The sequence below is a fragment of the Alosa sapidissima genome, chromosome 19, assembly GCF_018492685.1.
Source record: "Alosa sapidissima isolate fAloSap1 chromosome 19, fAloSap1.pri, whole genome shotgun sequence".
Taxonomy (NCBI): Eukaryota; Metazoa; Chordata; class Actinopteri; order Clupeiformes; family Clupeidae; genus Alosa; species Alosa sapidissima.
The window spans coordinates 13,533,684-13,561,143 of record NC_055975.1 but is presented as its reverse complement, the minus strand read 5'-3'; the positions used below and the strand labels follow the sequence as shown (position 1 = coordinate 13,561,143).

The 27,460-nt window shown below is 43.3% G+C and overlaps 1 protein-coding gene across 2 annotated transcripts; it reads right to left on the bottom strand.

Annotated features, from left to right (window-relative positions):
• Positions 1 to 953: 953 nt before the first annotated feature.
• fndc5a (fibronectin type III domain containing 5a) lies at positions 954 to 25,230 on the bottom strand. 2 transcript variants are annotated; one of them, XM_042073408.1, is made up of 6 exons: positions 24,747 to 25,230; positions 8,579 to 8,694; positions 7,465 to 7,657; positions 4,825 to 4,914; positions 4,385 to 4,518; positions 954 to 3,655 (listed from the first exon to the last, which is right to left on the bottom strand). In XM_042073408.1, the coding sequence occupies exons 1-6, from the start codon at positions 24,817 to 24,819 to the stop codon at positions 3,593 to 3,595; spliced, it is 669 nt and encodes a 222-aa protein (XP_041929342.1). In that variant the 5' UTR covers positions 24,820 to 25,230; the 3' UTR covers positions 954 to 3,592. The 2 variants fall into 2 exon arrangements, 1 of the variants encoding a protein (XP_041929342.1); XR_006025562.1 differs by having other exon boundaries at positions 3,570 to 3,655; positions 4,329 to 4,518; positions 24,747 to 25,229.
• Positions 25,231 to 27,460: the final 2,230 nt, after the last annotated feature.

Sequence of the window (27,460 nt, the reverse complement as noted above, 5' to 3'; positions counted from 1 at the left end):
CTAACGGGTTTTTTGAGACCAGTAGTAGAAAGCCTTCGTATGATGGATAACTTGTCAAGCATACAGGACAAGTGCTATGTGTGCATTATCATAACATCACGAAGCAGTTACAGTTACTGTAGCTCACTGGATGAGAATTAACACGTGGGGATCAAGGTGACACTACTGCAGCACACGTACAGCACAGCTCTGCGTGTGTCTCTTGCAGGAGAGAGCACCGGAGATGTGGTCACTTTAGCTGGGACGTGTAAGTGAAGGTCGTTGTAATGGGGATGTGAGTAGCCTGTCTATTTCTGATTGTTTGCCTCTGGTACCAAAGTCATGTGTCACTATGGGCAACACAGAAATGTGGCAACTCCCTTTGGAGCCACTAGAGGGCAAGCTTGTGTTGGCTATAACGATACAGCAGCAGCTGCAAAAATCCAATGCAACAATGGATCGAAGTGCTATCTTGTACCTGAGAATATGAACAGTAATTGAGTACTTAAGCTCATGTAATCACTTTATGATCATTTTGTCATATCATGTTATCTGAATTCTGGAGAATTCTAGAGATACAGTAACTGCTATTTAGGTCCTTGATGAAAGGTGGGTGATAAAGGAATACTCTGGGTATGTGGAAATGTGGTTAAATATCTTTCCCAATATCTCACAATTCATATTAACTTCATTGTGGTTGTAGTGCTACTAGAGTGTCTGTTTGCCAGGCCTACAGGCTCTACACCTCAAGTTGGTGTGTGATGAGAATACTGGTGCATAATGGCTGCCGTGCATCACCCAGGTGGGTGCTACACATTGGTAGTGGTTAGTGAGGTTCCCCCCTTCACTGTGAAACACTTTTGGTGCCCTGAAAAGCACAATATAAATGCAATGTGTTGTTGATGTTGTTGTTAGTGGAGTGCTTCTTTGTTCGTAGCTAGAGGGAACAGAGAACAGGTAATCACTGCCAGAAGTTATTTGACATTTGTCTTTATTTTCTAATAAGGAGCAAGCTTTATAAATTGCATCAGATTGATACATATATGATCATAAGCGGATAATCAAATGGATGTTATACATACAATACTCATGGGCAGACAGTTTGCTTTATAAACAGTCATATTACCTACAGTACATACGATACGTCAGCACTCTTCTCTACTAAAAGGAAAACACAACAGTAACCACTGTCTGTAAGCCTTGTACTGTAAATGCGCTGCATTAAAACCCAACATTATGCCTTTCACTATTTCCTTTCAAAACAGTTCCTAAACTCTGTGACCTTTCCCCGCCTTCAGTCTATTCTTTGTGCTAAAGAAGAAATTAGGACATACAGGAGGTCAGTGGTGACATACATGAGATCCACTCCAATGTCCATTAATAATCCTGCCCTGTTGGCTGAGCCAACTTAAAACACCCCCCCCATTAAAACACAAGAAATTCCAGCACATCAGTTCAAGATCAAATCACAGAATCAGGACCAGCTCTAGTAAATGACTTATCAGCAGGCAACACAATATCTGCATTTGCATTTATAAAAAAACAAATGGGACTCTGTGGATAGAATTCTCAGGGTTCATCCTGTCTGTACTTACTCCTTGAACCGTCCACAGGTTGGTGTAGACCAAGCTCAGTCCTGAATGATGTTTTAACATACACCATTCTTCACTTGTTTTTTTTTTTTCAAAAGGGTTTTCTTTTTTTTCTTTTGCTTGACAGAAGCCCTTCCTTGTTGGAAGCCATTTAGGAACAACCAAGAGCTGTTTAAAATGCTCACAATAAACCTCCATTGGAATATATTATTGTTTAAAAACCTCAAACTACTAACACAACCAAATTGTGGGGGGCAATGATTTGCACCCCCATTTTACCATCAAACTTTTCAAGTGGTTTACATTTTGCGACTTTGACTACACTCTATACTGCCCTGATAATTATTGCTAACGTGAGATTTTTTTGAGCCCTTTCAAGGAGACAGGGTCAGTTTCCCTTTTAGATCCAAAAGACAAAAGATATTTGTTTGATTCAATGATAGCAGTGTTTCTAAAAACAAGTTTTTCATCATCAAATAACATCTTAATATTTATTATACATTCTTTGTTCATGCTGTGGTGGCACGCTGAAGTTGCCTTTAAATGTTTCTTCCTGGCAAACGTTAACTGATATATCTGAAATAGATGTCTGAAACATTTGGAAATGTGTCCTCTATATGTGTGAAGTGTCTCTTTTGAAGTCAAAGAGAAAGAGGCTTTCCAAATACCCACAAACTTCAAAAGTATTAATCAAAGACAAAAAAAAAAATGTTTTCATTAAACATGACACACAAATATCAATCCAGTATAATGTTTCTATGATTAAAGTAATGTACATCAAAGGTGTATAAATTATGACTAATGTAATTTCATCCTGAATAAAAAGCCGCTCATTACCTGTTGAGTTCAACAGTTTGATATAATTAATGTTCAAAGGTTGTTATGAATACAAACCAAAGATCATAACACCCCATCAGTCAGAGAAAGAGCGACCATGAGAGTTTTCACCGAGGCATGCTTTGATCCAGCCTGGGTCCTCAGCAGGTAACTATCAACCGTTCCAAATTTAGCCCTGCGTTCTTTAGGGAATAGTCGTCTATCCTGCGAGGCAGGCGGGAGAGAGGAAAGGAGAGCGATCAGCCACAGATGCCTCCCTGAAGTCCTACCAATCACTGAGACTGGTGCAGATGCTCCAGCATGCCTGGCCCTGGTCCAGATGCTTGGCCGATTTTCTCTACAGATCTGACTTTATCCCCTCCTCTCTCTATCAATTTATCAACCTCAAAACAGTGATGATACATGGGGGCTAAGGGGCCTCTAAATTAAAATACACTGCCAGTGCTGTGTCGTAAACAACAGGGAAATGAATAAATGGCAAATTGCTGAGGACAGAAATCGGAGCAGGAGGCAACCAGAGATGCAAACATGTTCGGGAGTTGCTGTCGAGTTTGAAAAATGCTGGTTTGCGGCTTTGTGTTTCGGAAGATGAAGTGTAGTTGAAACATGCTCAGTTTTGCAAATGTGCGGTGTGAGAGATAAACCTGCACTGAAACGGTTAAGATGCACAGCGGTAAGAAATCTTTACAGAAGAACCAAAGACCCAGGGCGTGGAGGAGAGAAGAGGCCGGAGTGGAGAAGAAAAGGACCTAGAGGCCATCTGGCCGCCGTCTTCTCTCCTCACCCACGGCTCAAGAAGGGGCTGGGTGCACATCGATAAGGAGCCGAGAAAGAAAAGCGTCTCTGTCGCCCCAACTAATCTCCAGCTCTGTGGACATGTTCATCAGAAGATGGGGGGCCTTATCTCCTCGCTTCTGCAGCCGAGAGAGAGAGAGAGGGTCCCTGGGCGTCTGCCCCACCCACCATTGTGTCCCCCTCTGCTTGCCGCTGGCCCATGGTGGCCAGTCCCTGAGGAGCTGTCCTTGGCTCACATTCAAACCCCAGACACAGCTGACAGGAGCGAGGGCAGAGCCAGCTCCCAGAGTGCCTGGCACATCAGGAGCAAGGTCTGTGTAGGGAGGAGAGCCATACGATCCAAGTTCGGGAGACTCCTTTGAAGTCCTTCGGTTAGGAGATGGGGACCGTCACACCTCGATGATGTGCACAGATGGCGTCCTCTTGTTGTTGTTGCAGTTGTTGTTGGGGAACTGGGAAAGGAAGGAACAGCAAAGATATTCATGAACGAGAGAAGGGACATGGGGGTCGTGTCAACAGCACACTGATTACTTTACTGTGAAATGTGTGAGTTTAGCAGCAGGAATGGTGGAAGACAAGACAGAGTGAAAAGGATGGGTGAATGTCAAAGATAGACAGTATGAGACAGAGAACCACAGAGGACATGACTCATGGGAATTCAATGGGTTTTTTGCATTTACATTGAAAACATTAATGAAGAAACTTCAGTATTTGCTGTACAACTGATCTGAATCAACTGATACTGTATTGGAGACAATGGAACTTAAACAATCACCCTATCACTGGGTTTGGCTTGAAAGAGTTTTAATTATGTTGCCAATTCATGTTTTTTTAAAGAAATGTGTGTACACATCTGGTAGAGGGTTGTAAAGGCCGAAATCAAGCCAATGACTTTATCTCATGAGGTGTATTGTACTATATATATATATATATATATATAATAGGATGCCTATGTTCTTCATTGACTGGATGATTCCCCCAAGGTCATTTGCATACAATAAAGGAGGAATGGCCTCATGGATCTGGTGATGTCATGAGGTGGGGGGTGTTTTGCATGAGCCATTGGGAAGCAGGAGCAGGGCGTTTGCGTGAGGCTAAGTGGAGTCGATCATCGGGACAATTCACCTGCCCAGTGTCATCGGGGGGCCTTGGAGTGTAGTAGAAGGGGAGCAGGGTTATACCTTACTGCGCAACAGCCCCCCTGAGGGGTGTTCAGGGGTACTACACTCGGAGGAGGTCTTGGCTTTGTCTTTGTTGTTGTTGGGCTCGTTGTCTTTGATTATATCATACTGACGGCAAAAGAGAGCGATCACACCTGAAAGCAGTGGGGGGAAAAGGAGAAATGATGGTAAGAGAAGGTAGATGCAGCATAAAAATGTCTGTATTTCGTCAATATTTAGTACTCTGTGGCTGTGGGTGGGGGCTGCATTAATGTATAAAGAAAGTAGATCAAAAAGGACTGTCCTTTGAAATACTTTGAAAAACTTCAAAAACTTCAGAACCCCTTAAACCAACATTTAATAAGTTTAATGAATTCCTGTATGTCCCCTGCAGTGGAAACAATGCACTGTTAAGTTATTCATACAATCAGCAGTAGGCAAACTTTGGAACCATCCCTTACCTGCCCACATAATGAGTACAACTACGATGATGATGATCTCCCCTGCCCTCAGCTGATTGGCTTGTCCCACCTCCTCCATGGTAACCTCGTCTGTGGAAGTACAAGTGAAATATACATCACTACACATAGCTGTAGCCACAAATGAAAATGGAGGCCTGTGAACTTGCTGAACTCTGATTATAAAATGAGATCATCAGCCTTTGACTCTCTCCATTTGGGAGACTGATTTCTCAATTCCTCCTCCCGCTCCCCTGTGTTGTAGCCCCTTCACTTCAATCAGTGCGGCGCGTTCTGATGTCTGCTTTTTTCAAGATTCCGTGTGAATTGGAGGCCAGGGAACACGACGGCGTGTGCGGCTTCCACAATTAATCCGACTCGGGGGTTGTCAGTGCTTTTTTACAGGGGGAAACGGCAAACACCCCAATTAGCCCGTGTGTGCTTGCTGTCGGAGAGGGGAGAGTGTGTGCTGTGAATGCTGAAATGCGGAGCCAGAGCTGCCACTGGACAGGATTCTGTCCACCAGGGGTTTGCAGGGAGAGACTGGGGCGTCGGGGAGGGAGTCAGTGGCCCAGGGTTGAATCGATTGAACTGGGAGTGTTCAATGAAAGTCCATGACTATCATTAATATCCTCAAAGCCAAAACTGTGCGGCAGCCTCCATGAATGTATGCATGGGTTTCACGGACTACTGCACAGTTCAATTATTGAAGTGTTAGTGGGCTGTTGTGGCGTGTAAGGTAGAATTGTGCAATTTAATGAAGCCGAGGGTGGCCAGCATTAGATTAACAAATTGTATTTTCTACAGTAAAATGACTCTATAGTCAAATACACATTGGCTCACATTACTCTTGCTGTCATTAATTGGATCTAAAATTCTCTGTTTATGGGTAGGCAACTTGCAGCTGTGCATAATTTCTCATCAGGGACAAAGTATCTTTATCAGAAGATTTCAACTGCCTAACCCAAAGAGGCTGAAACCTCATCTATGGTAGATTTCAAAACTTTTGATCTTCTTGTACATTTTGACTGTTGTTTCCTTTATTTCTCTACTTTGTTAACTTTGAATGTGTGTGTGTGTGTATCTCTCCCTCTGTGTGTGTGTGTGTGTGTGTGTGTGTGTGTGTGTGTGTGTGCGTGTGCCTGTCTCTCTCTCTGTGTGTGTGTGTGTGTGTGTGTGTCTGTGTGTGTTTCTTGGCTTGCTTGCCTTTGTGTTTGCCTGCATGCACATTCTTGTGTGCATCTCACAGGCATTTCTTTTACACATTTGACAAGATCCAGGAGCTGCTGTCAGCATCATTGTACTAAGCCCCTTGTGTGTGAGTCTGCACGTGTGTGTGTGTGTGCGTGTGTGTGTGTGTGTGTGTGTGTATGTGTGTATGTGTGTACGTGTGTGTATGTGTGTGTGTGTGTGTATGTGTGTGTGTGCTCATGTACTGTATGTGTGTCATGCCTTGCTCTCAGACCCTTCATTTCCTCATCATTTCCACATCTTTCTCTTTTATCTGTTGGCTCCGTCTGATGATTCTTCCCCTCGCTCTTCCCATCCCATCTGCCTCTCCTTTTCTTTGATCTCACAGAAAACTTGTTTAGAGGAGGAACGGCAACAACACAAAGGTAGACAGGAAGAAGAGAGGAACTGACAAGAGTTCTTGAGTTGTCATGACACCCACCCTAAACCAGGCATAGACAGCAGCCAGAGCAACAGATAATTGTGCTTTGGCAAAAATTGTTATTACAACACAGATCATGCTGTTATTTGGTTTCAGGGCATTCATTTGTGGCTCTTGTAAATAATGTGAACAGTTCACAGAAAAAACATAGAACTTTACAACACATAATGAATAATGTCATGTCTGTGTGGTCATGTCATGCCAATTGGCAGTAATGCTAGCATTACACTTTTACATAATTTCCTACTGATGGAACGAGTCGAGTGGATCAAGCTTGTTCAGGGACTGGAACATTCTCACTGGAGGCCATTTTTCGAGCTGATTCCTAACAGTATCAACACATTATGGACAACAGTGATTGACAGTAAAGGATACCACACTACTTTAAACAAAGACAATTCACAGGAGTCACAACATGTTCAGCGGGATACGCGCTCATCTTGTATGTGTGCTTTGTTGGTTCTGTAATGAGTGCAGGCTCTGTGTTATACTTGACAGGGACAGACCTTGAGCGCACGAGTGCGTGAGTCACTCTCACCTCTCTGCTATAAATGCTTTATGTGAGTGTCCTCGTTGGCCATACTCAAGGCAGAGTGAGGTGACGTGTGTGAAATGACTATTACCTTGCTCTCAAAATGGAACAAACACCACAGGTTTTGGATATGTTTCAAATCCATTCACCAGGATGTTATTCTTATCAACTGCTCCAATTATGCCTGCTTCTATTTGTATTAGTAAATCTATTTGTATGTCAATATGTGAATTGTAAAAAACACTCATACCAAAAACACCCTATATGCATTTCTTTGGATTGTCTTAAGTGTCTAGTCTTACCCTAGTGTGTGTGTGTGTGTGTGTGTGTACTGGACGTGTGTTTGAGTGTGTGTGCACGCATGTGTGTGTGTGTGTGTGTGTGTGTGTGCGTGTGCGCGCATGTGTGTGTGTGTGTGTGTGTGTGTGTGTGTGTGTACCTTTACTTGTAGGAGTCTCAGCTTCTGCGGGTGTGCGGAACAGTAATGGCTGGCTGAGAGGACTGGGCCCGTTTGTACCAATGGACTGCACATGCACTATGTAGTCGGTCTCCTCCTCTAAATCCCATAATGCACAGCTACGGGTGGTCGTGTTCACTTCCTGGATGAAGCGTAGCATGCGCACATCCTTCTTCTGCACCAGGAGAGGTCACAGAGAGAGCTCGAGGTCACACGTTTGGAGCATACAAACACTCACTCATTTCACACTATGGAACACACTCACTATTATACTTCAATTTACATACCAAAGCAGACAACTGCTAGAACAATCCATTTAAAAGGTTCAAAAACAATGTTGCATTTATGAGATTATTTTTTCACTGAGTGTTATTATGCATCTATTGTAAGTTGTATGTATGTGGTTTCTGGGAGTTTTCACCACCAAATTTGTTGCATGCATATATTATGTGTACTGCTGTGTAATGATATTTGTGGATGTGCATGCATTTTGGTGCTCAGCCAGTGTGTGGACTGCAGGGTGGTGGGAGACTGTATATCTTGCTGACAGACTCAGAGAGTAGAGTAGATGAGGGCACACAGATTTTCGCTGTCAGGCTTTCCCCCAACCGTGCGGCGCCTGGAGTAATGTCCCACTTCCGCTTTAAACAGCTGTCATCACACAGCAGTCGCCAGACTCGCCACACTGATGGGTACTCCGATGGGGGCGCCACTCATCCGCCCCCCCCTACAACGTCTTGGGAAACAATTGCCGTGGCGACAGGGGAGACAGAAGCGACGGCAGGCTAACGTGCGCTGACAGCAGCTAATTAATCTCCCACCACACGTTTTAACACGCGCACGCACAAACACACACACACACCACACACACACACACACACACACACACACACATAAACACAATCACACTCCCTTCTTCTATCTCCTGTTCCTCTGACTCTGTAGGTTGGAGGTTTTTACTCCTGCTTGACTTCCCTTTTTTTTCTGTTGTCCTTTCTTCTCTTGACTCTTTATCTATCTCTTGCATTGTCCCTCTCTCTCTCGCTCTCTCTCTCTCTCTCTCTCCTGTTGTGTGGCATCCTCTCATCTCTCTTACCTGCTGGGTGATGGCAAATCCAATGACAGGGTCCCCCTCTGGGATGTCCCATGTGACCACGCCGGAGTTGGCCTTCAGCTCTCTGATCGTCACATTGACAGGAGCCGTCAAACTGTCTGATGACGCACAACAAACACAAACAAGAGGTGTGTGTTAGTGAGTGTTGCAGTGTGTGTGTGTGTGTGTGTGTGTGTGTGTGCACGCCATATGCAGCCTGATGGACAGGTAGAGGCCACAGTGGAAGTGGAACCAGCAGTGGCACTGGGATCTCACTGCTCAGCAGTAAGGGTCTCTCTCTCTTTCTCTCTCTCTCTCACTGCTCAGCAGTAAGGGTCTCGCTCTCTCTCTCTCTCTCTCTCTCACTGCTCAGCAGTAAGGGTCTCTCTTCTCTCTCTCTCTCTCTCACTGCTCAGCAGTAAGGGTCTCGCTCTCTCTCTCTCTCTCTCTCTCACTGCTCAGCAGTAAGGGTCTCTCTTCTCTCTCTCTCTCTCTCACTGCTCAGCAGTAAGGGTCTCTCTCTCTCACACACACACACATACACACGCGCATGCACACACACACTCACTCTTTCTCTCTCTCTCACTGCTCAGCAGTAAGGGTCTCTCTCTTTCTCTCTCTCTCTCTCTCACACACACATACACACGCGCATGCACACACACACACTCACTCTTTCAATTTCAATTTCAATTTCAATGGAGCTTTATTGGCATTACTCAATGAAGCAGTGTTGCCAAAGCAAACATATAACAAAACAACACAGATACAATATCTGTTTAAAAAATACAAATAAAATAATAATAATAACAAAATGATAATAATTAAAAAGAGAAAATAATAAATGAAATGTATAATGATACAGTATTACTATATACTGTATATTTATCAATGTGCTATCATGGGTATTGGTTATTGATATAAAGCAAAGCATGTCACAATATGGGTCACTCACTTCCTCGATTTATGACATGTTAACAGGTACTGCGCAGCGAGTTTTACACAACTTGTATGCTCTCCCAACAGGTATGGGAGCTTTTCTTCATTTTCTAATAGTTCAAACTGAGGTATAATTTGGCTGAATTGAAAGAAATATTGGTTCCTGACTGTGTTGAATTTACTGCATTCAGTGAGGAAGTGTTTTTCATCTTCTACTACTCCCTCACTGCACTGCAAACACAACCTTTCTTCCCTAGGAAGCCAGGTTTGCCTGTGTCTTCCCATTTCTAAGGCCAGAGAGTGTTCACTTAATCTATAGGATGTTAGTAATTTTCTTTGTTTGTACTCGGTAATTTCTTTTAGATAAGATGCAAATTCATAATTGGTTTTGATTTTTTGGAAACATTTCAATTTGTTGGATTGTTCAATTTTGTTTAGCCAATATTTGTAATATTCTTCTTTTGTTAATTTTTCGATATTTTTTAACTTTGCCTGAGACATGTCAGGTGTATTCAAATTCAAATTGTGTTTTGATAGATAATCAAAAGGATCTCTCTCTGGGTGGGTTCTCCTCTGTAGAAGGGCACTGTGATTATATTCCTCTGGTTTTGAGGACAGTACATGGTGATCAAATTTGCATGCTCTTTTTTGAATATCAACTAATAGTGGATATCTTCCAAGTTCTGCTCTGCATGCAATATTTGTTGCATTCCTGTGTAACCCCAAGATGTTCTTACAGAATTCCAGGTGTAGTGTTTCTGCTGGGCTTTTGTCCCATAGCTCATAATTATCTTGATGTTTTATGCCCCAAATTTCACTGCCATATAAGATAATGGGCTTGATAACCGAACCAAAAATCTTTTGCCACAATTTGATAGGGGTGTTGTATTGGTATAGAGATTTTCTTATGCAATAATATGTTCTCCGTGCTTTGTCAACCAGGTCTTTAATAGCCAGATTAAAATTGCCCGTGGAGGAAATATTTAGGCCCAAATAGTTATAGTTTGTCACTCGGGAAAGTCTGCTTTCACCAAGGGTGAAATTATATTTATTGTCTGTTGAACGTGTCTTTTTTTGAAATATCATTATTTTAGTTTTTTCTTTATTTATGGGGAGGTTCCAAATTTCAGAGTAATTTTCCAGGATTGACAGACTCTCTTTTAGCCTCTCCTCAGTTGGGGACAGAAGTAGGAGGTCATCCGCAAACAGGAGACATTTAATGTCTCTACCCCCAATTGTGACTCCTGATAGTTTGGATTTAGCTATGTCTGATGTTAGATCATTGATGTATAAATTGAAGAGTATAGGACTAAGACTACAACCTTGCCGAACACCTTTGGCTTGTTTAAAGTATGACGTTCTTTTATCATCGATTTTGACACAACATCTGTTGTTTTTGTATATATCTTTTATAAGGTCATAGATTCTCCCCCCTATCCCATTTTCTATCAGTTTAAGTAAGAGTCCATCATGCCAGACTGAATCGAAGGCCTTCTTGAAGTCTACAAAGCATCCAAAAAGTTTTCCTCTGTTGGTGTTCTGTACATATTTTTCAAATAATGTCTGTAATGTATATATGTGGTCAGTTGTTCTGTGTTTTGGCATGAACCCGATCTGAGAGTTACTTAGAACTTTCTCTCTCTCTCACTGCTCAGCAGTAAGGGTCTATCTCTCTCTCTATCTCTCTCTCTCTCTCTCACACACACATACACACGCGCATGCACACACACACTCACTCTTTCTCTCTCTCTCACTGCTCAGCAGTAAGGGTCTCTCTCTCTCTCTCTCTCTCTCTCTCTCTTTCTCTCTCTCACACACACACACATACACACGCGCATGCACACACACACACTCACTCTTTCTCTCTCTCACTGCTCAGCAGTAAGGGTCTCTCTCTCTCTCTCTCTCTCACACACACACATACACACGCGCATGCACACACACACTCACTCTTTCTCTCTCTCTCTCTCTCTCTCTCTCACACACACACACACACACACACGCACATGCACACACACACTCACTCTTTCTCTCTCTCTCTCTCTCTCTCTCTCTCTCACACACACACACATACACACGCGCATGCACACACACACTCACTCTTTCTCTCTCTCTCTCTCTCGCTCTCTTACTCTTTCTCATATACCAAAACATTAGACATCCTAGAGCAAGCAGATCTCAACGCAGGTCTGTTTTTAGCATGTACATGTGTATCTCTCTGCTTGGTGTCCCTGATCATTTCTTCTTTTTGGAGTATGGGCTTTTGATCATTTGTGTTAGGGGCCCTGTAGCGACATTCCCTTTTCCATGCATGTACATCTGATAAAGCCTCATAAAGCTGAAGATAATCCTGTAACAGACTGAAAGACTTCATATAACATTGATATCGGCCAGGCTGGAAGTGTTTCGAAAGACTTTGAATGCCTTCAAAGCCTTAGCACTCCTTTTAACGATAATGGCTACCATTTGTAGCATTATTTATTTAAGGACAACATGCTGACATTGCAAAGCCTTGTACAAATCGACATTTTCCTATAATTTATTCCGGTAAAATGCAACATAGAAACTATGCGGAAAAAAAGAGCTCCATCTGTCTGACTCTCTGGCTTCTCATTTAGAGTTCTATCTCTGCCTGCACAACCTGGAGCGATAAGCACTTCCTGGACATCATGATACACGATACCCAAACACTGAGGATGGATAGATCCTCAGGGAAGGAGAGCAGAGGATGGGGAGATTAATGGAGAGATAGTGGCTCTCTGTGGAATGATCTATAAGGACCTCTTGGATAAATCAGTGAAGAGTTGGCCAGTTTAGTCAGCATTCAAACTTTTCAATGAATTGCTGAGTGCGAGGCATGTTGTAATTACTTTTGATAACAAATGGATGGATGGCAGATGAATAGATTTTATGTGGATGTTATGTTGTATACTCACGGAAAGATAACATACACTTTTAGGATGAGGGTGCAGAGTGGACTGCAGATTACCTTGGATTGTGAGGACAAATATAATGTTTCAAATTCTGTATATACAGTGACTGGTTGATTGTGACGAATGCATAGTTGCTGTGTTGAAAAATAGATTAGCCTACTCACTAAGACAGATTTAGATGGTGGTGTGTGAGAAATGTGTGTGGTATGGAGAAATCTGTAGACTCAACACAGATATGTTTTCCCTGAGGTGGGAGGAGACAAAGTACATACTTGAGGAGCATTTTCAGGTATCAGTAGCCTACTTTACTGGAGTATTTATTTTCTGGCATTTTTTTCACGTTCACTCTCCTACATTTGAACAGAAATCTATGTACTTTCTTCTTTTTTGAGGGAATTATCAAACACTTATCGATAAGTATGACTGCCTCTAGCGTAGAGGTCATATATGGAGTTTTCAACGTTTTTTTTTTCTTTTTTCGTCCACATTCTGAATTTTTGGTCAGTGATTCTCGGGTCACCAAAACACCGGGCACATGAAACTTGGTGGCCCCACTAGACTTTATAGGAAAATAAGCGTTTGGTCCCCAGGGACCACCCTCCGAAAGCTGAAAAATGCAGCTTTTGCTAAATAACTACCTGAACCGTTGGCTTGCAGGTAGGGGATGTTGAGAAAACTCAACACAAACACACACATGAACACGTGCAAAGCAAAGCAAACACACACATAAACACACATACACACACACACACACACACACACACACACAAACACACACACACAGATATGCACTCACACACTTACACACATGCACGCATACACACACACACACATCGTACACACACACATATAAAGACACACACATGTATGCACGCAGGCACACACAGATAAACACACACACACAAGCACTCACGCAGGCATGCACAAACACACACATAAACCGATACACACACACACCATTACCCCCCCCCCCCCCCACACACACACACACACCCACACACTCACTAGTGAACACACACACAGAGAAGTACATGATACACAAAATCAAACACACACATGCACACCCATTTACATACACAAGAGTTGCAAAAGTAGGGGATGGAGTAAGAGATGGAGACAAATGGTCTATCACTTATCTTTCACTTTTTTACAATTGTCACACACTCTATCATAATGGCATACTACAAGAACAAGAATGTTTGGGCAAGTCGCCTATGCACCCTTATCTACAGATATAAGCTGATGTTGGGCATGGTTCACTGCATGCTCTTAAATTGGCTCCGATGTGTAGCAATGCTGAGAAATTACTGTTGTATGTCTAAACAATGTTTAACTGGAGAGCACCAGTGTGGGCGACATAAATATATCAATGGCACATAAGAGAAAAAGAAAAAAGAGAATGCAGGGTAAATGAAAGAAAAGTGTGGATGAATGATTACAGGTAGGCTAAGAATGTTATTTCAGGTGAAAATCCCAGTGCAACAAATTTAGACTAACTAAAGAGCTAGATTTACACTTAAACTGATCTTGGCTGAATTGATTAATTGAATTCATCAGAATGTGAAGTCGTGCCTCTATTAGTGTGACATGAGGCCAGCATTGCAGTGGGTTTTTGCCTAGAAACAGCCTGTAAAAAGCCCTTTAAAAAGGCTAAAATACTTCTTACTTTTATACTTTGAGTACATTTCAGATCCCATATTTTCACTTGAGTAAAGGAGCTGAGTCTTTTTTAGCACAAGTAGGCCTCTCTGTCGTCTACTTCTACTTGAGTATGAAGTATACATTTGCCCTCTCTGTGTTTACCACACACAGTGCTGTGCATAGACTGCTGTAGATGCTACAGTATGTGCTTCCCATGTGTTTTTACTGGGCCCTGTCAGTTTGATAAATGCTACTGGAGGCTAAATGAGGTTTTAGTGAGCCTTCCAGATAGCCATCTTATTTCCCCTCCTCCTGTGGGTGTTTAAAAAGCAGCAGCAGCCACGAATGTTCACACAGCCATTTCCATCTCCCACCTCCTCCTCCTCATACCTCCACACTCTCCTCTCCTCACAGCTCATGGGTCAGCAAAGGTTAATGAAACCCTTGATTACAGCAACAGGTCAATTAATCAACTGAGTAGGAAAATACAATTGGATCCCGCCAACAGAGATAGGCTACATTTTCTTTAAACATTAAACATCTACGCATTGAGAGCTCCCTAAGCTTCAAGAGATATGTTTATGGTTCTCAGTAGACGCTTTTGTCCAAATTCACGTAGCCTACAATGATAACAATAACCATTAGGCTATCAAAGCAAACTAGATGTACCGCGTAGTGGTACAAAATATGACTGCCGCTCAGTCCTGCGCATTCTCTCTGCAAAAATAAATCACGCTTGTCAATTTGTCTCCATCTCCTACTCGTGCGTGTGTGCGTGCCTGTTTGTGTGTGTTTTGTGTGTTTATGTGTGTGCGTGTGTGTGTGTGTGTGCCCGTTGCTTATTTTCTGTAAAAGTCTAGTGGGGTTACTAAACCTACATTACAAGAGAACGCAATCTGCTCTGAGTGCAGCAGAAGCGCTGTTCGCCAAGAGGTTATGTGCCATCAGAATGGTTTTGGAAACATTATTTACAGGTAAAAAAAACTCTTTAGGGCTGGTAATATTGTCATGTAATAATTCTGCTTGAAATATAATGTATAAAGGTGAAAACTAGTCCAAATCTATTCAACAGTAAGTAATGATTACCGGCTTGGAGCGTTTTGTGTTGCACTTTTTGCATGAAAAACGTGAAATATAAATAAAATGCTTACTTATTTAATGTATACTTTCATCTTTAGTACAAACATCAATATACACCAATCTTTGTCACCAATAAAAGTGCCTGATTTGTAATGGCATTGTTGTCCTTCACACAACATTGCGCACTGCAGCATTGCATAATATACTCCACATTAAGTCCTCACAGTAAGTCTATAACGTGTCCTAGGTGACAGACGTCATGCAAACAGACACGCTCACACACGTCCTCTGTAGAGAGGGTGTGACAGTGAAGCTGACCTTCTGCCACAATAGATCTCAGAGAACTGCAAACTCCCAGTGTCACAGCTAATGAAAGCACAGACAGATGTGTCTCTATTCATGGAATACACACACACACACACACACACATACGTCCTCTGTAGAGGGGCTCAGGATGTGACAGTGAAGCTGACCTGATGTCACAGTAGATCTCAGAGAACTGCAGACTCCCAGTGTCCTAGCTAATGAAAGCATGGACAGATGTGCCTCCATTCACAGAACACACACGCACACGCACACGCACACGCACACACACACACATGCACACATGCCCAAACCCCAAGACAGATGTCTGCATTTAGACACACTGGTCAGTTTGGAGACATAAAGGATAGTTTGACTTTGCAACAGTCCTTGTCAATGAGTCACACACATGCACACACACACACACACACACACACTGTGCTGTCTAATGAGGAGAGATGTTATTAGCACTATGCCAAGGTGCAGCACTGCTGTGAAAACAAACTGTCACCGGGGTGCCAGAGCTGATAAAGAAACACAGGTGTCCACACTTCAGTGTGTGTGTGTGTGTGTGTGTGTGTGTGTGTGCGTGCGTGTGTGCGTGCGTGCGTGCGTGCGTGCGTGCGTGAGTGTGTATAGTGTGCAGACAGAACTTCTCAGAGGACACATTACCATTAGAACAGGTGTTCACCTGTGCGCCCAGTGTCATATCATGTTAAAAATCCATCCAGAACTACCTGGCTCCCTTCATCTCACTTCATACTCACTTAAACTCTTTATTTATATTCACAGAATTAAAAAAACGTATTCTAGCCGCATACTCACCTAGTCAGTACATGACACTGTAAACCAACACTGCTCAACATCAATGTTAATCCACTTAATCTGAATTTTAGAATGAATCTTAATCCGCCCCTTGACTCAGGGGAATACCACGTTCCCTCCTGGTCTGGCAGCCCAGCGTATAGAGTGGAGTGACTCATATGGAGCAGATCCATGAGAAAGTACAGCTGGCGCAGCTTGAGGCACTGCGGCATGCTGACCGCTGCCCAAGCATTTTGGCCCAAAGCTCTCATCCCGTTGCCACAATCTGTGTCCCTGTCCCCATGTCCTGTGTCCGTCCTCGCCCGCCCTATATCCCACGTCTTAGAATAATTCATCTTCCAGTGTTCAAAGTTTCTTTTTTTATATATATCTTTTTAAAAAGTATCTCTATTTTCAGCCTTTTTGTGTGTCTCTGTCCCAGTCTCCTACCACATGTCATCTACAGTATGTGTCACCTCTGCCTTAGCAGTTCTTGTCCAACGTCCCGAGTCTCTGTAGCATATCTTGCCCTCCAGTCCCTCTGCTTACTGACCCTTCTCCATTATCTCCTCAACTGGATCTCCTAGTTGACTGGCTAACCCCTACCCACCCCTGCCTGGTGGTATATGTCCCTGACATCCTTATGTGCAGAGGGGAGGGGGACTGGTGGCGCCCCCAGAGGACAGTAAAGCCACCACGCTAAGCTAAGCATGCTCACTAGGGCTGCATTATGAGGAGATCATAAAGGGACACGCAAGATTAATTTTACACTTTGTCAGCTCTCGCCAGCCCTCCAGAGAGACACCAGGGACTCATTAGCACAAGTTCATTAGCAATGCTTGCTAGGTGCTAATGGGGGAACAGTTAGACGGGATGGCTAAGGGGAAATAGAGGACTTTTCCTCGGTTGTGACGGGAGTGGCATTTTATGGTTATTCTCTGTGCCCATGACAAACCATTTGCACATGTCAAACACATGCACACACACACACACAAACACACACACACACAAACAAACAAACAAACATTTAGGTTAGTCTTGCAAAGTCACAGCATATGTCTTACATGCTGCACTACAAAACACACAACCCACATGGCATAACAGACATAGAACAAGTGGCTCAATTTAAATAATGCTGAATATAAGGCCAGACTGCGTCATGAATAAAAATGAACTTCTAATGTGTGAGTGTTTGCACTAAAGTTACTGAGAGAGAGAGAGAGAAGAATTATGAGGAAGACATAATGTGTCCCATTTGGCAACTAAAGCTGCTATTTAATTATTAAGCTGTTGTTCAGATATGAAAGAAGCCCCCCCCCCTTCTCTCCCACACTTAGAATTCATAATACATGCATGTGGGCAACTGGAAACATTTCCCAAGATTTATTTAAAAATCTATTCACGCAAAGAGGGCAAATATTAACATTTGAGCGCATTTTCACCTAATTCAAGACATGACGGGAAAGTAATTCATGCAGGTAAATATTAATTAGCAATGCAAATTTGTTTGGCAAATCATAAAATCCCAATCAATTGTATGCAATCACAAAGAGGGATTCTGAATCTGTAATACCTCCCAAGACACATGTCTTGTAAACATGAAATACAGACCCTGGGCTGGAAAATTCATCAGCCATCCATCTCTCTCTCTCTCTCCGTTTGGTTGAGCAGGTGGACGTGACATGAGCTGTAAGTAGGGTCTTACAAAGAGAAGGGCCTCCTGTCACATACTGCTCCGACCTGTAATTACCTAATAGCTTCAGAGTATATTACATTACCTGGGATGATACACCTTGTTGTGTGGCATTACAAGGCTTCATGTACTTCAGTGCTGTATACAAATAAAAGCACATAGAACTCGGCCTATGTCAGTGCTCCGGGACTTTGAACTATGAATAGAGATGAAGGAGGGTTTCATACTGACTTGTGGGAGACTCATCTCAGTTGGACTGTCTCTCACACACTTAGTGGTGACTCACCTTCTCTCAGCGTTTCTTTTTTTATTGAGAGAGAGAGACACACCCTACCTCCTAAATCCACACCTGTGGATGGGAGTGCTTGATCGTGCGGTGTCGTTCCTGTGAGTCCTCGCTCCCTCATCGGACAGCTTAACGCTGAATGATCCAGCGCCAGCAGGGATGCACCCCCCCCCCCCCCCCACCTGTCCATCAGTATTGGAGGAGTTCTATTTCCAGCGCTCTCCGCCGATGACTCACTCCGCCTCCCTGACCTCTGCTGGCAGGAGCTGAGGCGAGGCAAGCCATGTCCCGATCCGCGTCCTTCAGAGTGGGCCGCTCAGCACCAGCTCTCTCTCCCCACGCGTGTGGGCTAACGGCCAGCTCAGAGAGAGAGAGGGAGAGAGAGAGCGCCTCTGTTCTCTGCAGGCACCACTTCACACCTCTGGCCACTGTGATCATGGCCACTGTAACAAGTCCACAGCGGACCCAAAGTCCTTACCAAAGAGTTGTGTACAGCTGCACACTGATTAGGAGATCTGTGCCTGATTGTTTGACGGGGAATTGCCTGGCCTACTTTCCCTTAAATCCGTGTCCGAAGACAGCTAAATCTTGGTCTACGCTGAGTCTTGTATTTTCTGCATATATGCACATGCACATATGGGTTTTCAGACTAGGAAACTGTTGTTGATTATTTGACAGAAGATATGCTCTGGCCTACTTTCCCCCAAATCCCTGTTAGAATGGAGCTAAGTCTTCCATCTAGATAAACACTCTACGTTCTGCAGATACACACTTGTATTTATTTGCTACTCACACACTTCTTTCTAGAGATATAAACAGGTTAAAACATACAATCTATAATGCAGTACAACATGCTCCTTAATGACTCATATGTGTGCCTACACACACACACGCACACACACACACACACACACACAAAGACACATGTGTAGCTGCACAAGAGCTGCGATAAACAGGCTCTTTCTGTGTACGGATGAAATATTTACCCCTCTTGAGATTAGTCTAACCACCAACCACCAGAGGCTGAACACACCAGCGAACACACACATGCACACACACACACACTCAGGCACACACACACACAAATATGTGCACACAACAGAGCTCTCCTCAGTGTAATTAAATGTCAGCAGGCAGCGTAGGAAAATCGATGCTGTGTAACATTGCATTCCCAAAGAGGATGAGGGGGACAAGGTGGGGGACAGGGAGCATCAGGAGAGGAGACAGGATGGGGATGTGCCGCACACCTCCTCTGTCTTGTTCAGAGCTGCCGCACGACTCAGGGCAGAACACGGGACACGGAAACCTTTCCTGTCTTCATCAGACATGTTGGGTGGCTCATTGTAAAGGTGAAGGTGATGGCAAATGGCTGTCATACAAAGGTAACAGTATAAACCTAAAACCTTACGATCGTACTTCTATTCGACTGACGGTGAAGAACATGGAGACAAGGAGAAGAACAGGGTCAGGTTCTTTTCTTGTTCCGCATCAGCAGCTCTAATGTCCTTTTTTTTTTAGTACACTTCTTTTTCAACTGTGTTGAATGAACCCAAATGGTCTGTTGTGTGCTGGATGGTCAAGGGCCAGATGCTCGTTCATTTTGGTGCTTTTTGTTCACTCTCTCGTACTACTGTATCTCTCAGTGCTCCCCTTTTCTCATTGTGGTCACACAGCCATCATGCCGTGACAGGCATAGAGCCACCAGCTGGCTGGTGCTTCACTGCCTCGGAGACGAAAGCAGCGTGTGTGTGAGAGAGAGAGAGTGTGTGTGTGAGTGAGAGAAAGAGAGAATGAGGGGAGAGCTCACTGGAGTGTGACGAGGCTGAATGCTATTTCCTGGCGAGCGTAACAGCTACGTTTCACATCGCCTCTGGTGCCCAAAGGAGACGCCAATTTCTCTCTTTCTTTCTCTTTCTCTCTCTATCACTCTCTCTCTCTCCCTTTTCTCACACTCTTCTCTCCTTTGTATTTTCTTACTTACAGCAAGTGCCACCAAGCCAAAGCCAAAATCCTGAGAAATGTTGGCACCAAGGGCACAATAGTGGAAACATAAATTCTTCCTTATCCACACACGGTACAGTGTGATCAACTATTAATGAATTGTTTACTGGGCTTTTAGAGGACTCTGATGCCATGAAGAGGCAGACAGCACATGTGGGGCTGATGCAAAAAGAGGAGAAGAAAAAGAGAGAGAGAGAGACTGCAGGAGAAGAGATGTGTGGAGCTACAGGTAAATCCCCAGACAAATCTGTCTCAGAAACAGTAACAGACCACACCTGCTCAGACCATCTGGAATACAGAAGTGTGAAAGACCCCCCTCCCTCTGTTTTACTATCTCTCTGTCACCCCCCCCCCCCCCCTGACACACACACACACACACACACTCATTTTATCCTTTATGTCTGCAGCACACACTAGCACTGTCATTCAGTCTCCCTTCAGGCTTATACACACACATACTCTTTCTCTCTCTCTCTCACACACATACACATACACACACACACATAAATACACACACTCTCACACATGTACACACACAGACACGTGCTGCCTCCTCCCACACACGCTGAGTCTCTCTTGTGACTGGGCGAACACATAGCGCCTGACAGGCTTGTAGAGGGAGAGAGGATGCGCCACCTTGAGTGGAGCTAACCAAGCTAATGCTTTAATTCATTATTCATTAGCTTATATAATTAATGCTCACACTCTCCCTCCTTCTGTGTGCTCAGGCAAAAGAGGGTGGATGCGTTTTAAGCTCACACAAGCCACTGTTGGGTTAAATGTGATTTGTTTTGAAGCTCTCAAATCTATAACTCCAACATACTGTACGGCGCAGTGCTCACAGCACATGAACACGGTGGAGAGGATAGTGCATTAGTGTGAAGCAGAACCGTCTTATCTCTGTGACGAGGGCAGACAGCACAGGGCAGTGGCGTGTCCCCAGTCCGTGTCCACAGATTCTCTGAAATCGCATAAGCCCTTCTGCTCGTCCTCTTCAACCCCTTCTCCCCACTAGCGTCCGTTTCTCTCTCCACTCTTCTGCCTACCCATCCACTCCTTCATCCATTCATCTGAGCGACATATCCATCCTTTCGTTTTAGCCCTCCGCCTTACATACATCATTCTTTCTCTGCTCTTCTACGTGCCTTGTCCATTCCTTTAGTTCTTCCTTTGAGCCACGCAACCATTTCCATCTGTCTCGTATATTTCTGCCATTCTGTCTTCTCTTCCCTTGCTCTCGACATCTTACTCTTCTTGTTTCCCCCCTCTCTCTCACTCTATCCCACCCTCCTCTCTCTTTCTTTCCTGCTGGTACACTCTTCCTCGAGTCCCTCTTTTGTTTCCTCTCGGCCCCAGTGAAATAGTCGAGGCTCAGAGGCCCCCGTGGCGGTGAGCGGCTCTGTGTGTTTGTGCCGCCTGGCACTCTCTGACATTTGTCATTCCACTGCAAGTCTGTTTACACACACGCACACACACACTCACACTCACTTACACACACACACACACACACACACACACACGCACACACACACGCACGCACGCACGCACACACACACACACTCACTTACACACACACACACACGCACGCACGCACACACAGACACAATCACAGACACACAGAAATTCTTCACACTCCTGTGTGTGAGGGGAGCAGGGCTCTGGCTGTGTACTGATGAGTGCATGCTGGCATCCTTTAGCTGCTGTCCCCGTGGGCTACATTAGAGCTGGAGCTGTGTTTTCTTTGACTGCCTACATGCGGATACACACATGCGAACAAGAACACACACACACACACACACACACACACACACACAAAACAAGCACATTGTGCCATGTATACCTCTGTGTGCTCAGACATAAACACAGACGCACACACACACATACACAAATACACACAAACACTGACCATTCAGACGGGAACTTTTTGAACCAAAGTCAATCCCTGTCCAGGAGGAATCGATCTGTGCAGCCCAGTCTTGGTCCAAGCTCTCCAAGCCCTTTACCCGTGGATGCTCCACAGATTTCTGTGCGCCTTAAACCATGACTCCAACTGTCGTCGGCACCGTAAGTCTCATACAAACATGGAGACAATACAATACACTGTGTTCTCCACATGACATCTTGGATCCACTTAGTCATAATATGTATTGTCTGATGACAGTGATTTGCTGTCATAGGCCCTCGTCAATAGAGCATTATTAGTCATGCAATGTTCCTCCACAATGCTTTTCAGTTCATTATTGACCAGCACTGAGCACACATTCAGAATGCAATCCATCAACTTTTCACACTGCAACCAACACTGCCAGTCTATGAATAATTTTGAGAGCAATGTTGAAAAATAATAGAAGACTGTGTTAGTACATAATAAGGGTGGGAAAGGGTGGTGATACATTCTGTTCTGACATAACATGCTACTGCGCGTGATCATGTCAATTCTGATCATATTTATGATGGTGATATCTGGTGGTTTCTACAGTATTGCCTTTCTTACTCGGCACTGTCATAATGCAATAGCCGTTAGTATTATCTGTACAGAAAATAGTACACGGCGCTGCATGTAATATGCCATTATAAATATATGCTCAAAGATACATAGAAATGATTAATGTTCTGTTTCCTCGGGTGATGTGGGGAAATAGTCTAATAGCACTGAATTTCAAATGAAGCCGAGCATCTCTGGTGAGTTGTGCACAAATGCTGCCGTGGGGCCAAGGGAAATAGAAAACTTCCTGCAGCCCCCCCCCCCCCCCCCCCCCACATTCCTTTACTTAGATATTTGTCCATTACATTTATTGAAAACATTGTCCTATCCTACACAGAAAGTCTAACAACTTCTTACTAGCCTATACCAAAAGCTTGTTTTCATTTATTATGACTCCATATGGTCACATGAGATAATTCTTTGCACTCATGAAGTGGAGATTGTCTCATGAACATGGTGTTGTATCAAAGAATCGTGATTGTTGTTGGTGAAATTGCACAGCCGTGGTGTTCATGTAAGAATGTTTTTGCATGTTGTTGCCAAGTGGCTGAGGGGGCCTCTATTGAGGAGTCAGTTGTTTTTCAGCTCCGCAGACAGTATAAATAATCTTGCACACATGTTTGTCCACAGACTTCTTATAGATTTGCTTTCTTGATACAACCCACTGCCGGCTCCAGTTCTATATCAGTCCAAGTATTTTGAAAAGTGATATTTAAATCTATTCAGTTTGATTGGAGAATTGGTTGTAATGTCAGGGCATTGAGCACTTTGGCCAAACAGGTCAGTGAATATAGATCTCCATAGAGTGCTGCTGTTCACTGGGTGCTTATCACTATCACTGAGTAATCATTTTATGTTGTTTTTTATGTCTTTCAATTTTCTTTCAATGTCTTTTTATGCTTTACTTTTTAAACTCTTCTTTGACTATTGCCCTTGTATGCTTGTATTAGCTATACTGTTTGCTTTTGTTTATGTAAAGCACATTGAATGACCTCTGTGTATGAACTGCGCTATTGACTTGACTCTACTGGCCAATATTGGTGGATCATTTCTCAATAATTTCTTCTTCTCCAACTGCAGGTTTGTATCCTCCACAGAAATACCATAAGAGAAATACCCACTCTGCCCTTAGGAGTCATGACTGCTCTGGGTCAAGTCAGAGTGAGATACTGCACTTCACTTCTGGACAGTGGTTTAAGAATGCCTTAATTCATATTTCAAAGAACGTGACTTGGCATCTTGGCCAAACTCTCTGAGTGAAAATGAAACTGAGGGTGAAACAGGTTTGAAAGAATGAAACAGGTTTAAGAAATATTTGATTAGTTACTGCTACAGTGACATGGAAGACACAGTCCCTGACATTAATTATGGTGCCTTTTACCCTTGGACAACTGATCCTGATCTGCTATTAAGCAAAATGAAAACAGATGAATAATGAATACAGTGTGTTATGTTTCTATGTTATGTTGTTATCACGGACATTTAATTATATGTATTTGTAATTTGATGGCGTAGGAGAATGTGTTTGATCACATTAAGTGAAACTTTTACAGGGAATGCGAGAACCGCATTGTCGCGGAGATCTGCAAGCACATGGAAAAAAAATTTCTTTGTTCTTACACTATCACTTGAATGATTTCAGATCCTTCGTAACTGTACACAAATGAAGCACACACCTGAACAGCTAAGCCCACTCTCAATTTACAAAGTCTCTCTACGGTTGTAAACGATATCGGCCTAATGCTAAAGGAAACCTCTGTTGAATGTTCGCTTTCTTTTTGCCACAGATATTTGCACAAAAAAATGAATCGCAATATCACTAAATTAATTCCTTTTTGACAAAAATGTATTTTATTCTCGTAGCCTACCAGCGATCGCTCGGTGAGAAAATCATTTGAATCGATACATGTGCATTTGCATTTCTGGATAACAACCGTGCGTAAGAAACCTCCAAGACCGTCTTGCACAAGCCAAGAAACCTATTTGCGAGAACACGGATGCGAACTTACCGGCTACGACTTGAGCAACGCTGAAACAGCTCAGAATAAACAGTGGTACGGCAGGCAGGGGAATTGTCTCCATTCTTCAAACAGCCGCGGAATGTGAAATCCCATTTAATAGAACAATCGTCTTGTTCACCAGCGTGCTGTTACTTGACATTCACGTCAGTCCAGCTCGCTCTGTCTTTCCCCGTTAAAGCGTTGTTAATAGTCTGAGCTCGCTGAGCTGAGGGTTACAATTGAGACCGAGGGAGGCGGGGAATTCAGCACCTGGGACAGCGATCGCCACCAGAATGCGAGTTGGTTTCAAGATCCGTCTGAAATTAGACCCAGGATGGACGGTAATCTGATTAGAAATAAGGCTGGATTACTTTTCCCATGATGTTTTCTGAAGGATTTAGAAGAACAAGGCTCTATCAATTTGCAATTGCTACGGATCGGGGTTGTGCGATTTTCCTGTTCAGGGCACCATTGAATGAAAACGAGTAGGCTACGCGGTGTAATCCTCGGAGCGAAGATTGAGACTATAGACTCTGTGATCCGAGCTTCAACAGACAAACGCGAGCGAGTGAAATCGCTCGCACGCTCGCATATCTCCATCAACTGCACCCACGCACGCAATACGCAGACATGCACAAACGACAGTGTACTTCAATGTTTTGTTTGTAGCAATCAATCAATCAATCAAATATAATTAAACATCCTTGATAAAATAGACACTTTTCTACTGATCAGCACAATCATTGTCCTTTGTAATAGCACGTTCATTAGTTTCGATTCTCTATTCAATCGACTTCTCGCTGTAGCCAACAGCCAAAACCTATAATTCTGCTTTATGAACTGCTTCCCTGTCTCTTGGAAACTGGGTTTACGGCTGCATTCTTAGATATTTATGCATTACATTTATTAAAAACATTGTCCTATCCTACACAGAAAGTCTAACAACTTCTACTACTAGCCTATACCAAAAGCTTGTTTTCATTTATTGTAACTTCATATGGTTGCATGAGATAATTCTGTTCTTTGCATGCATGAAGTGGAGACCGTTTCATGACAATGGTGTATCAAGGAAGAATCTCTCTAATAAAGGTTATTAGACAAAAGTATGTCAGAACCAAACTAGTTCCGCTGAGATGCACTCTCGGGGCGTGCAGTGGCATGCACCCTGTGGAATTACTGCACGCGATTTAACTAATTGAAATCGGTAATTTATCTAAATAGCTCCAAACGCAGCCATTCACTGCTGCTTATCTGTCCATAGAGCTATCTATCTATAAATCCGCGTCATCACATCAGTGTCTTCCCACGCTGTTTTAGACCAGAATATAGTAGTCTTTAAATGCTATCGCGTTGTCGACTTGAAACTCTTCTACTTCTAGGTACGCTGGTGGAACGTCAGCTCTCGGCAAAATTCAAAACTATTTCCTATCGGTAAATGAATGAGGTATCACACACAATATAAACATAACGCTTAACAGTTAGATGCTCAGTTGGATTGACAAACACAGCTAAGAACAAACAAATGAAGAACAAGCGAAAATAATTTAGGCATCTCTTACCTGCGCTTCAGACGTCCCTGTGTGGAGTGCGCTCTGGGCCGGAGGAGTCTTTGCTGAGAAACAGTTCCGTCATGAGTTTCAGCATGGTGGGGAAGGGAGGGGGTAAAGCCACTTTGAAGTCGGGGAATAATGACGAGTGTCCCCTGTGTCCCCATAAAAATATCTGTCTCTTTCTCTCGTTCCCTCACTGTAGCAAACGTGTGTTTGGGTGTGCGGTGTTGATCTTTCGACTGGCATACATATATCAAAAATGATTTCATACAACTGGTTACGTCAATTATTGGCTTTAGCGGGTGTTTAAGCCTTACAATTTGTATATAAAAGTGAAAACTGGAGAGTATACTAACTCATAATGTAATTGATTTCACTTACAGTCAAACATGCAAAAGTGCAAGTGTGCAAAATGTGATTTTATCAATATTGTCCCTCAAACGTGGTGTCACTGACACTGAAAACAAGGTCGTCATATTAATTATTTCTAAAATCAACTCTAAACAAATAAGCAAAGCAGCAACCGAAGCGTGTAAATTGCATTTGGGAAGAGTGCCTTTAAGCTGGTGGGTCGGTATATTAACTGCACACCAAGCAGAAAATTAGTAATAAATCACCAGTATTAATGAGCCTTGTCGTGTCTCATCGTCTTATGTCAAGTCATGAGTCGAAACAGATTACGAGCACACATGCACACACATAATTTCACACCAGACAAATGTTCAAAAATATTCAAATTCAGACAGATATAACAGGGAAAAATGGCACTTGCAGAGATTAGATAAATCATGCAAATATGAAGTAAGCAAGTTTTTACCGCTTCATGTTTTCATACTGAAAATAGACCCAATGCAATTCAACAAGGCCCAATACAGACTGTGAAATAAACAAAATTAAAGCTTGCGGCTCAGGTCAGACGAACAAACTGAGCTCTGCATAAATATTTTACACCCTAATATTTTCACTGGTGACTTGCTGACTTCCATAAGACTGTCAATTTTTCTAAATGAGTTTATGTTCTGAAGTCTGAAATCTCATTCCGTTAGGGCATCTCTGGGGTCGACGAATGGAGGGGTCCGGGAAGAGGATAGGCTAAGAGAGGCGCAGGGATGCCAGTCTGAACGGAGGTCCTGCTGACCCGTAGGATTCTGCAACAGTGGGTAATATGATTTA

Bases quoted from the DNA above. Each gene is read 5' to 3' on its own strand.
- fndc5a (XM_042073408.1), bottom strand. From the start codon at position 24,819: ATGGAGACAATTCCCCTGCCTGCCGTACCACTGTTTATTCTGAGCTGT. The intron at 7,658-8,578 runs GTAAGAGAGATG...CTCCTGGTGCAG, and splicing joins GATTTGCCATCACCCAGCAG to AAGAAGGATGTGCGCATGCT. The intron at 3,656-4,384 runs GTATAACCCTGC...TTCCTTTCCCAG, and splicing joins GGGGGCTGTTGCGCAGTAAG to TTCCCCAACAACAACTGCAA.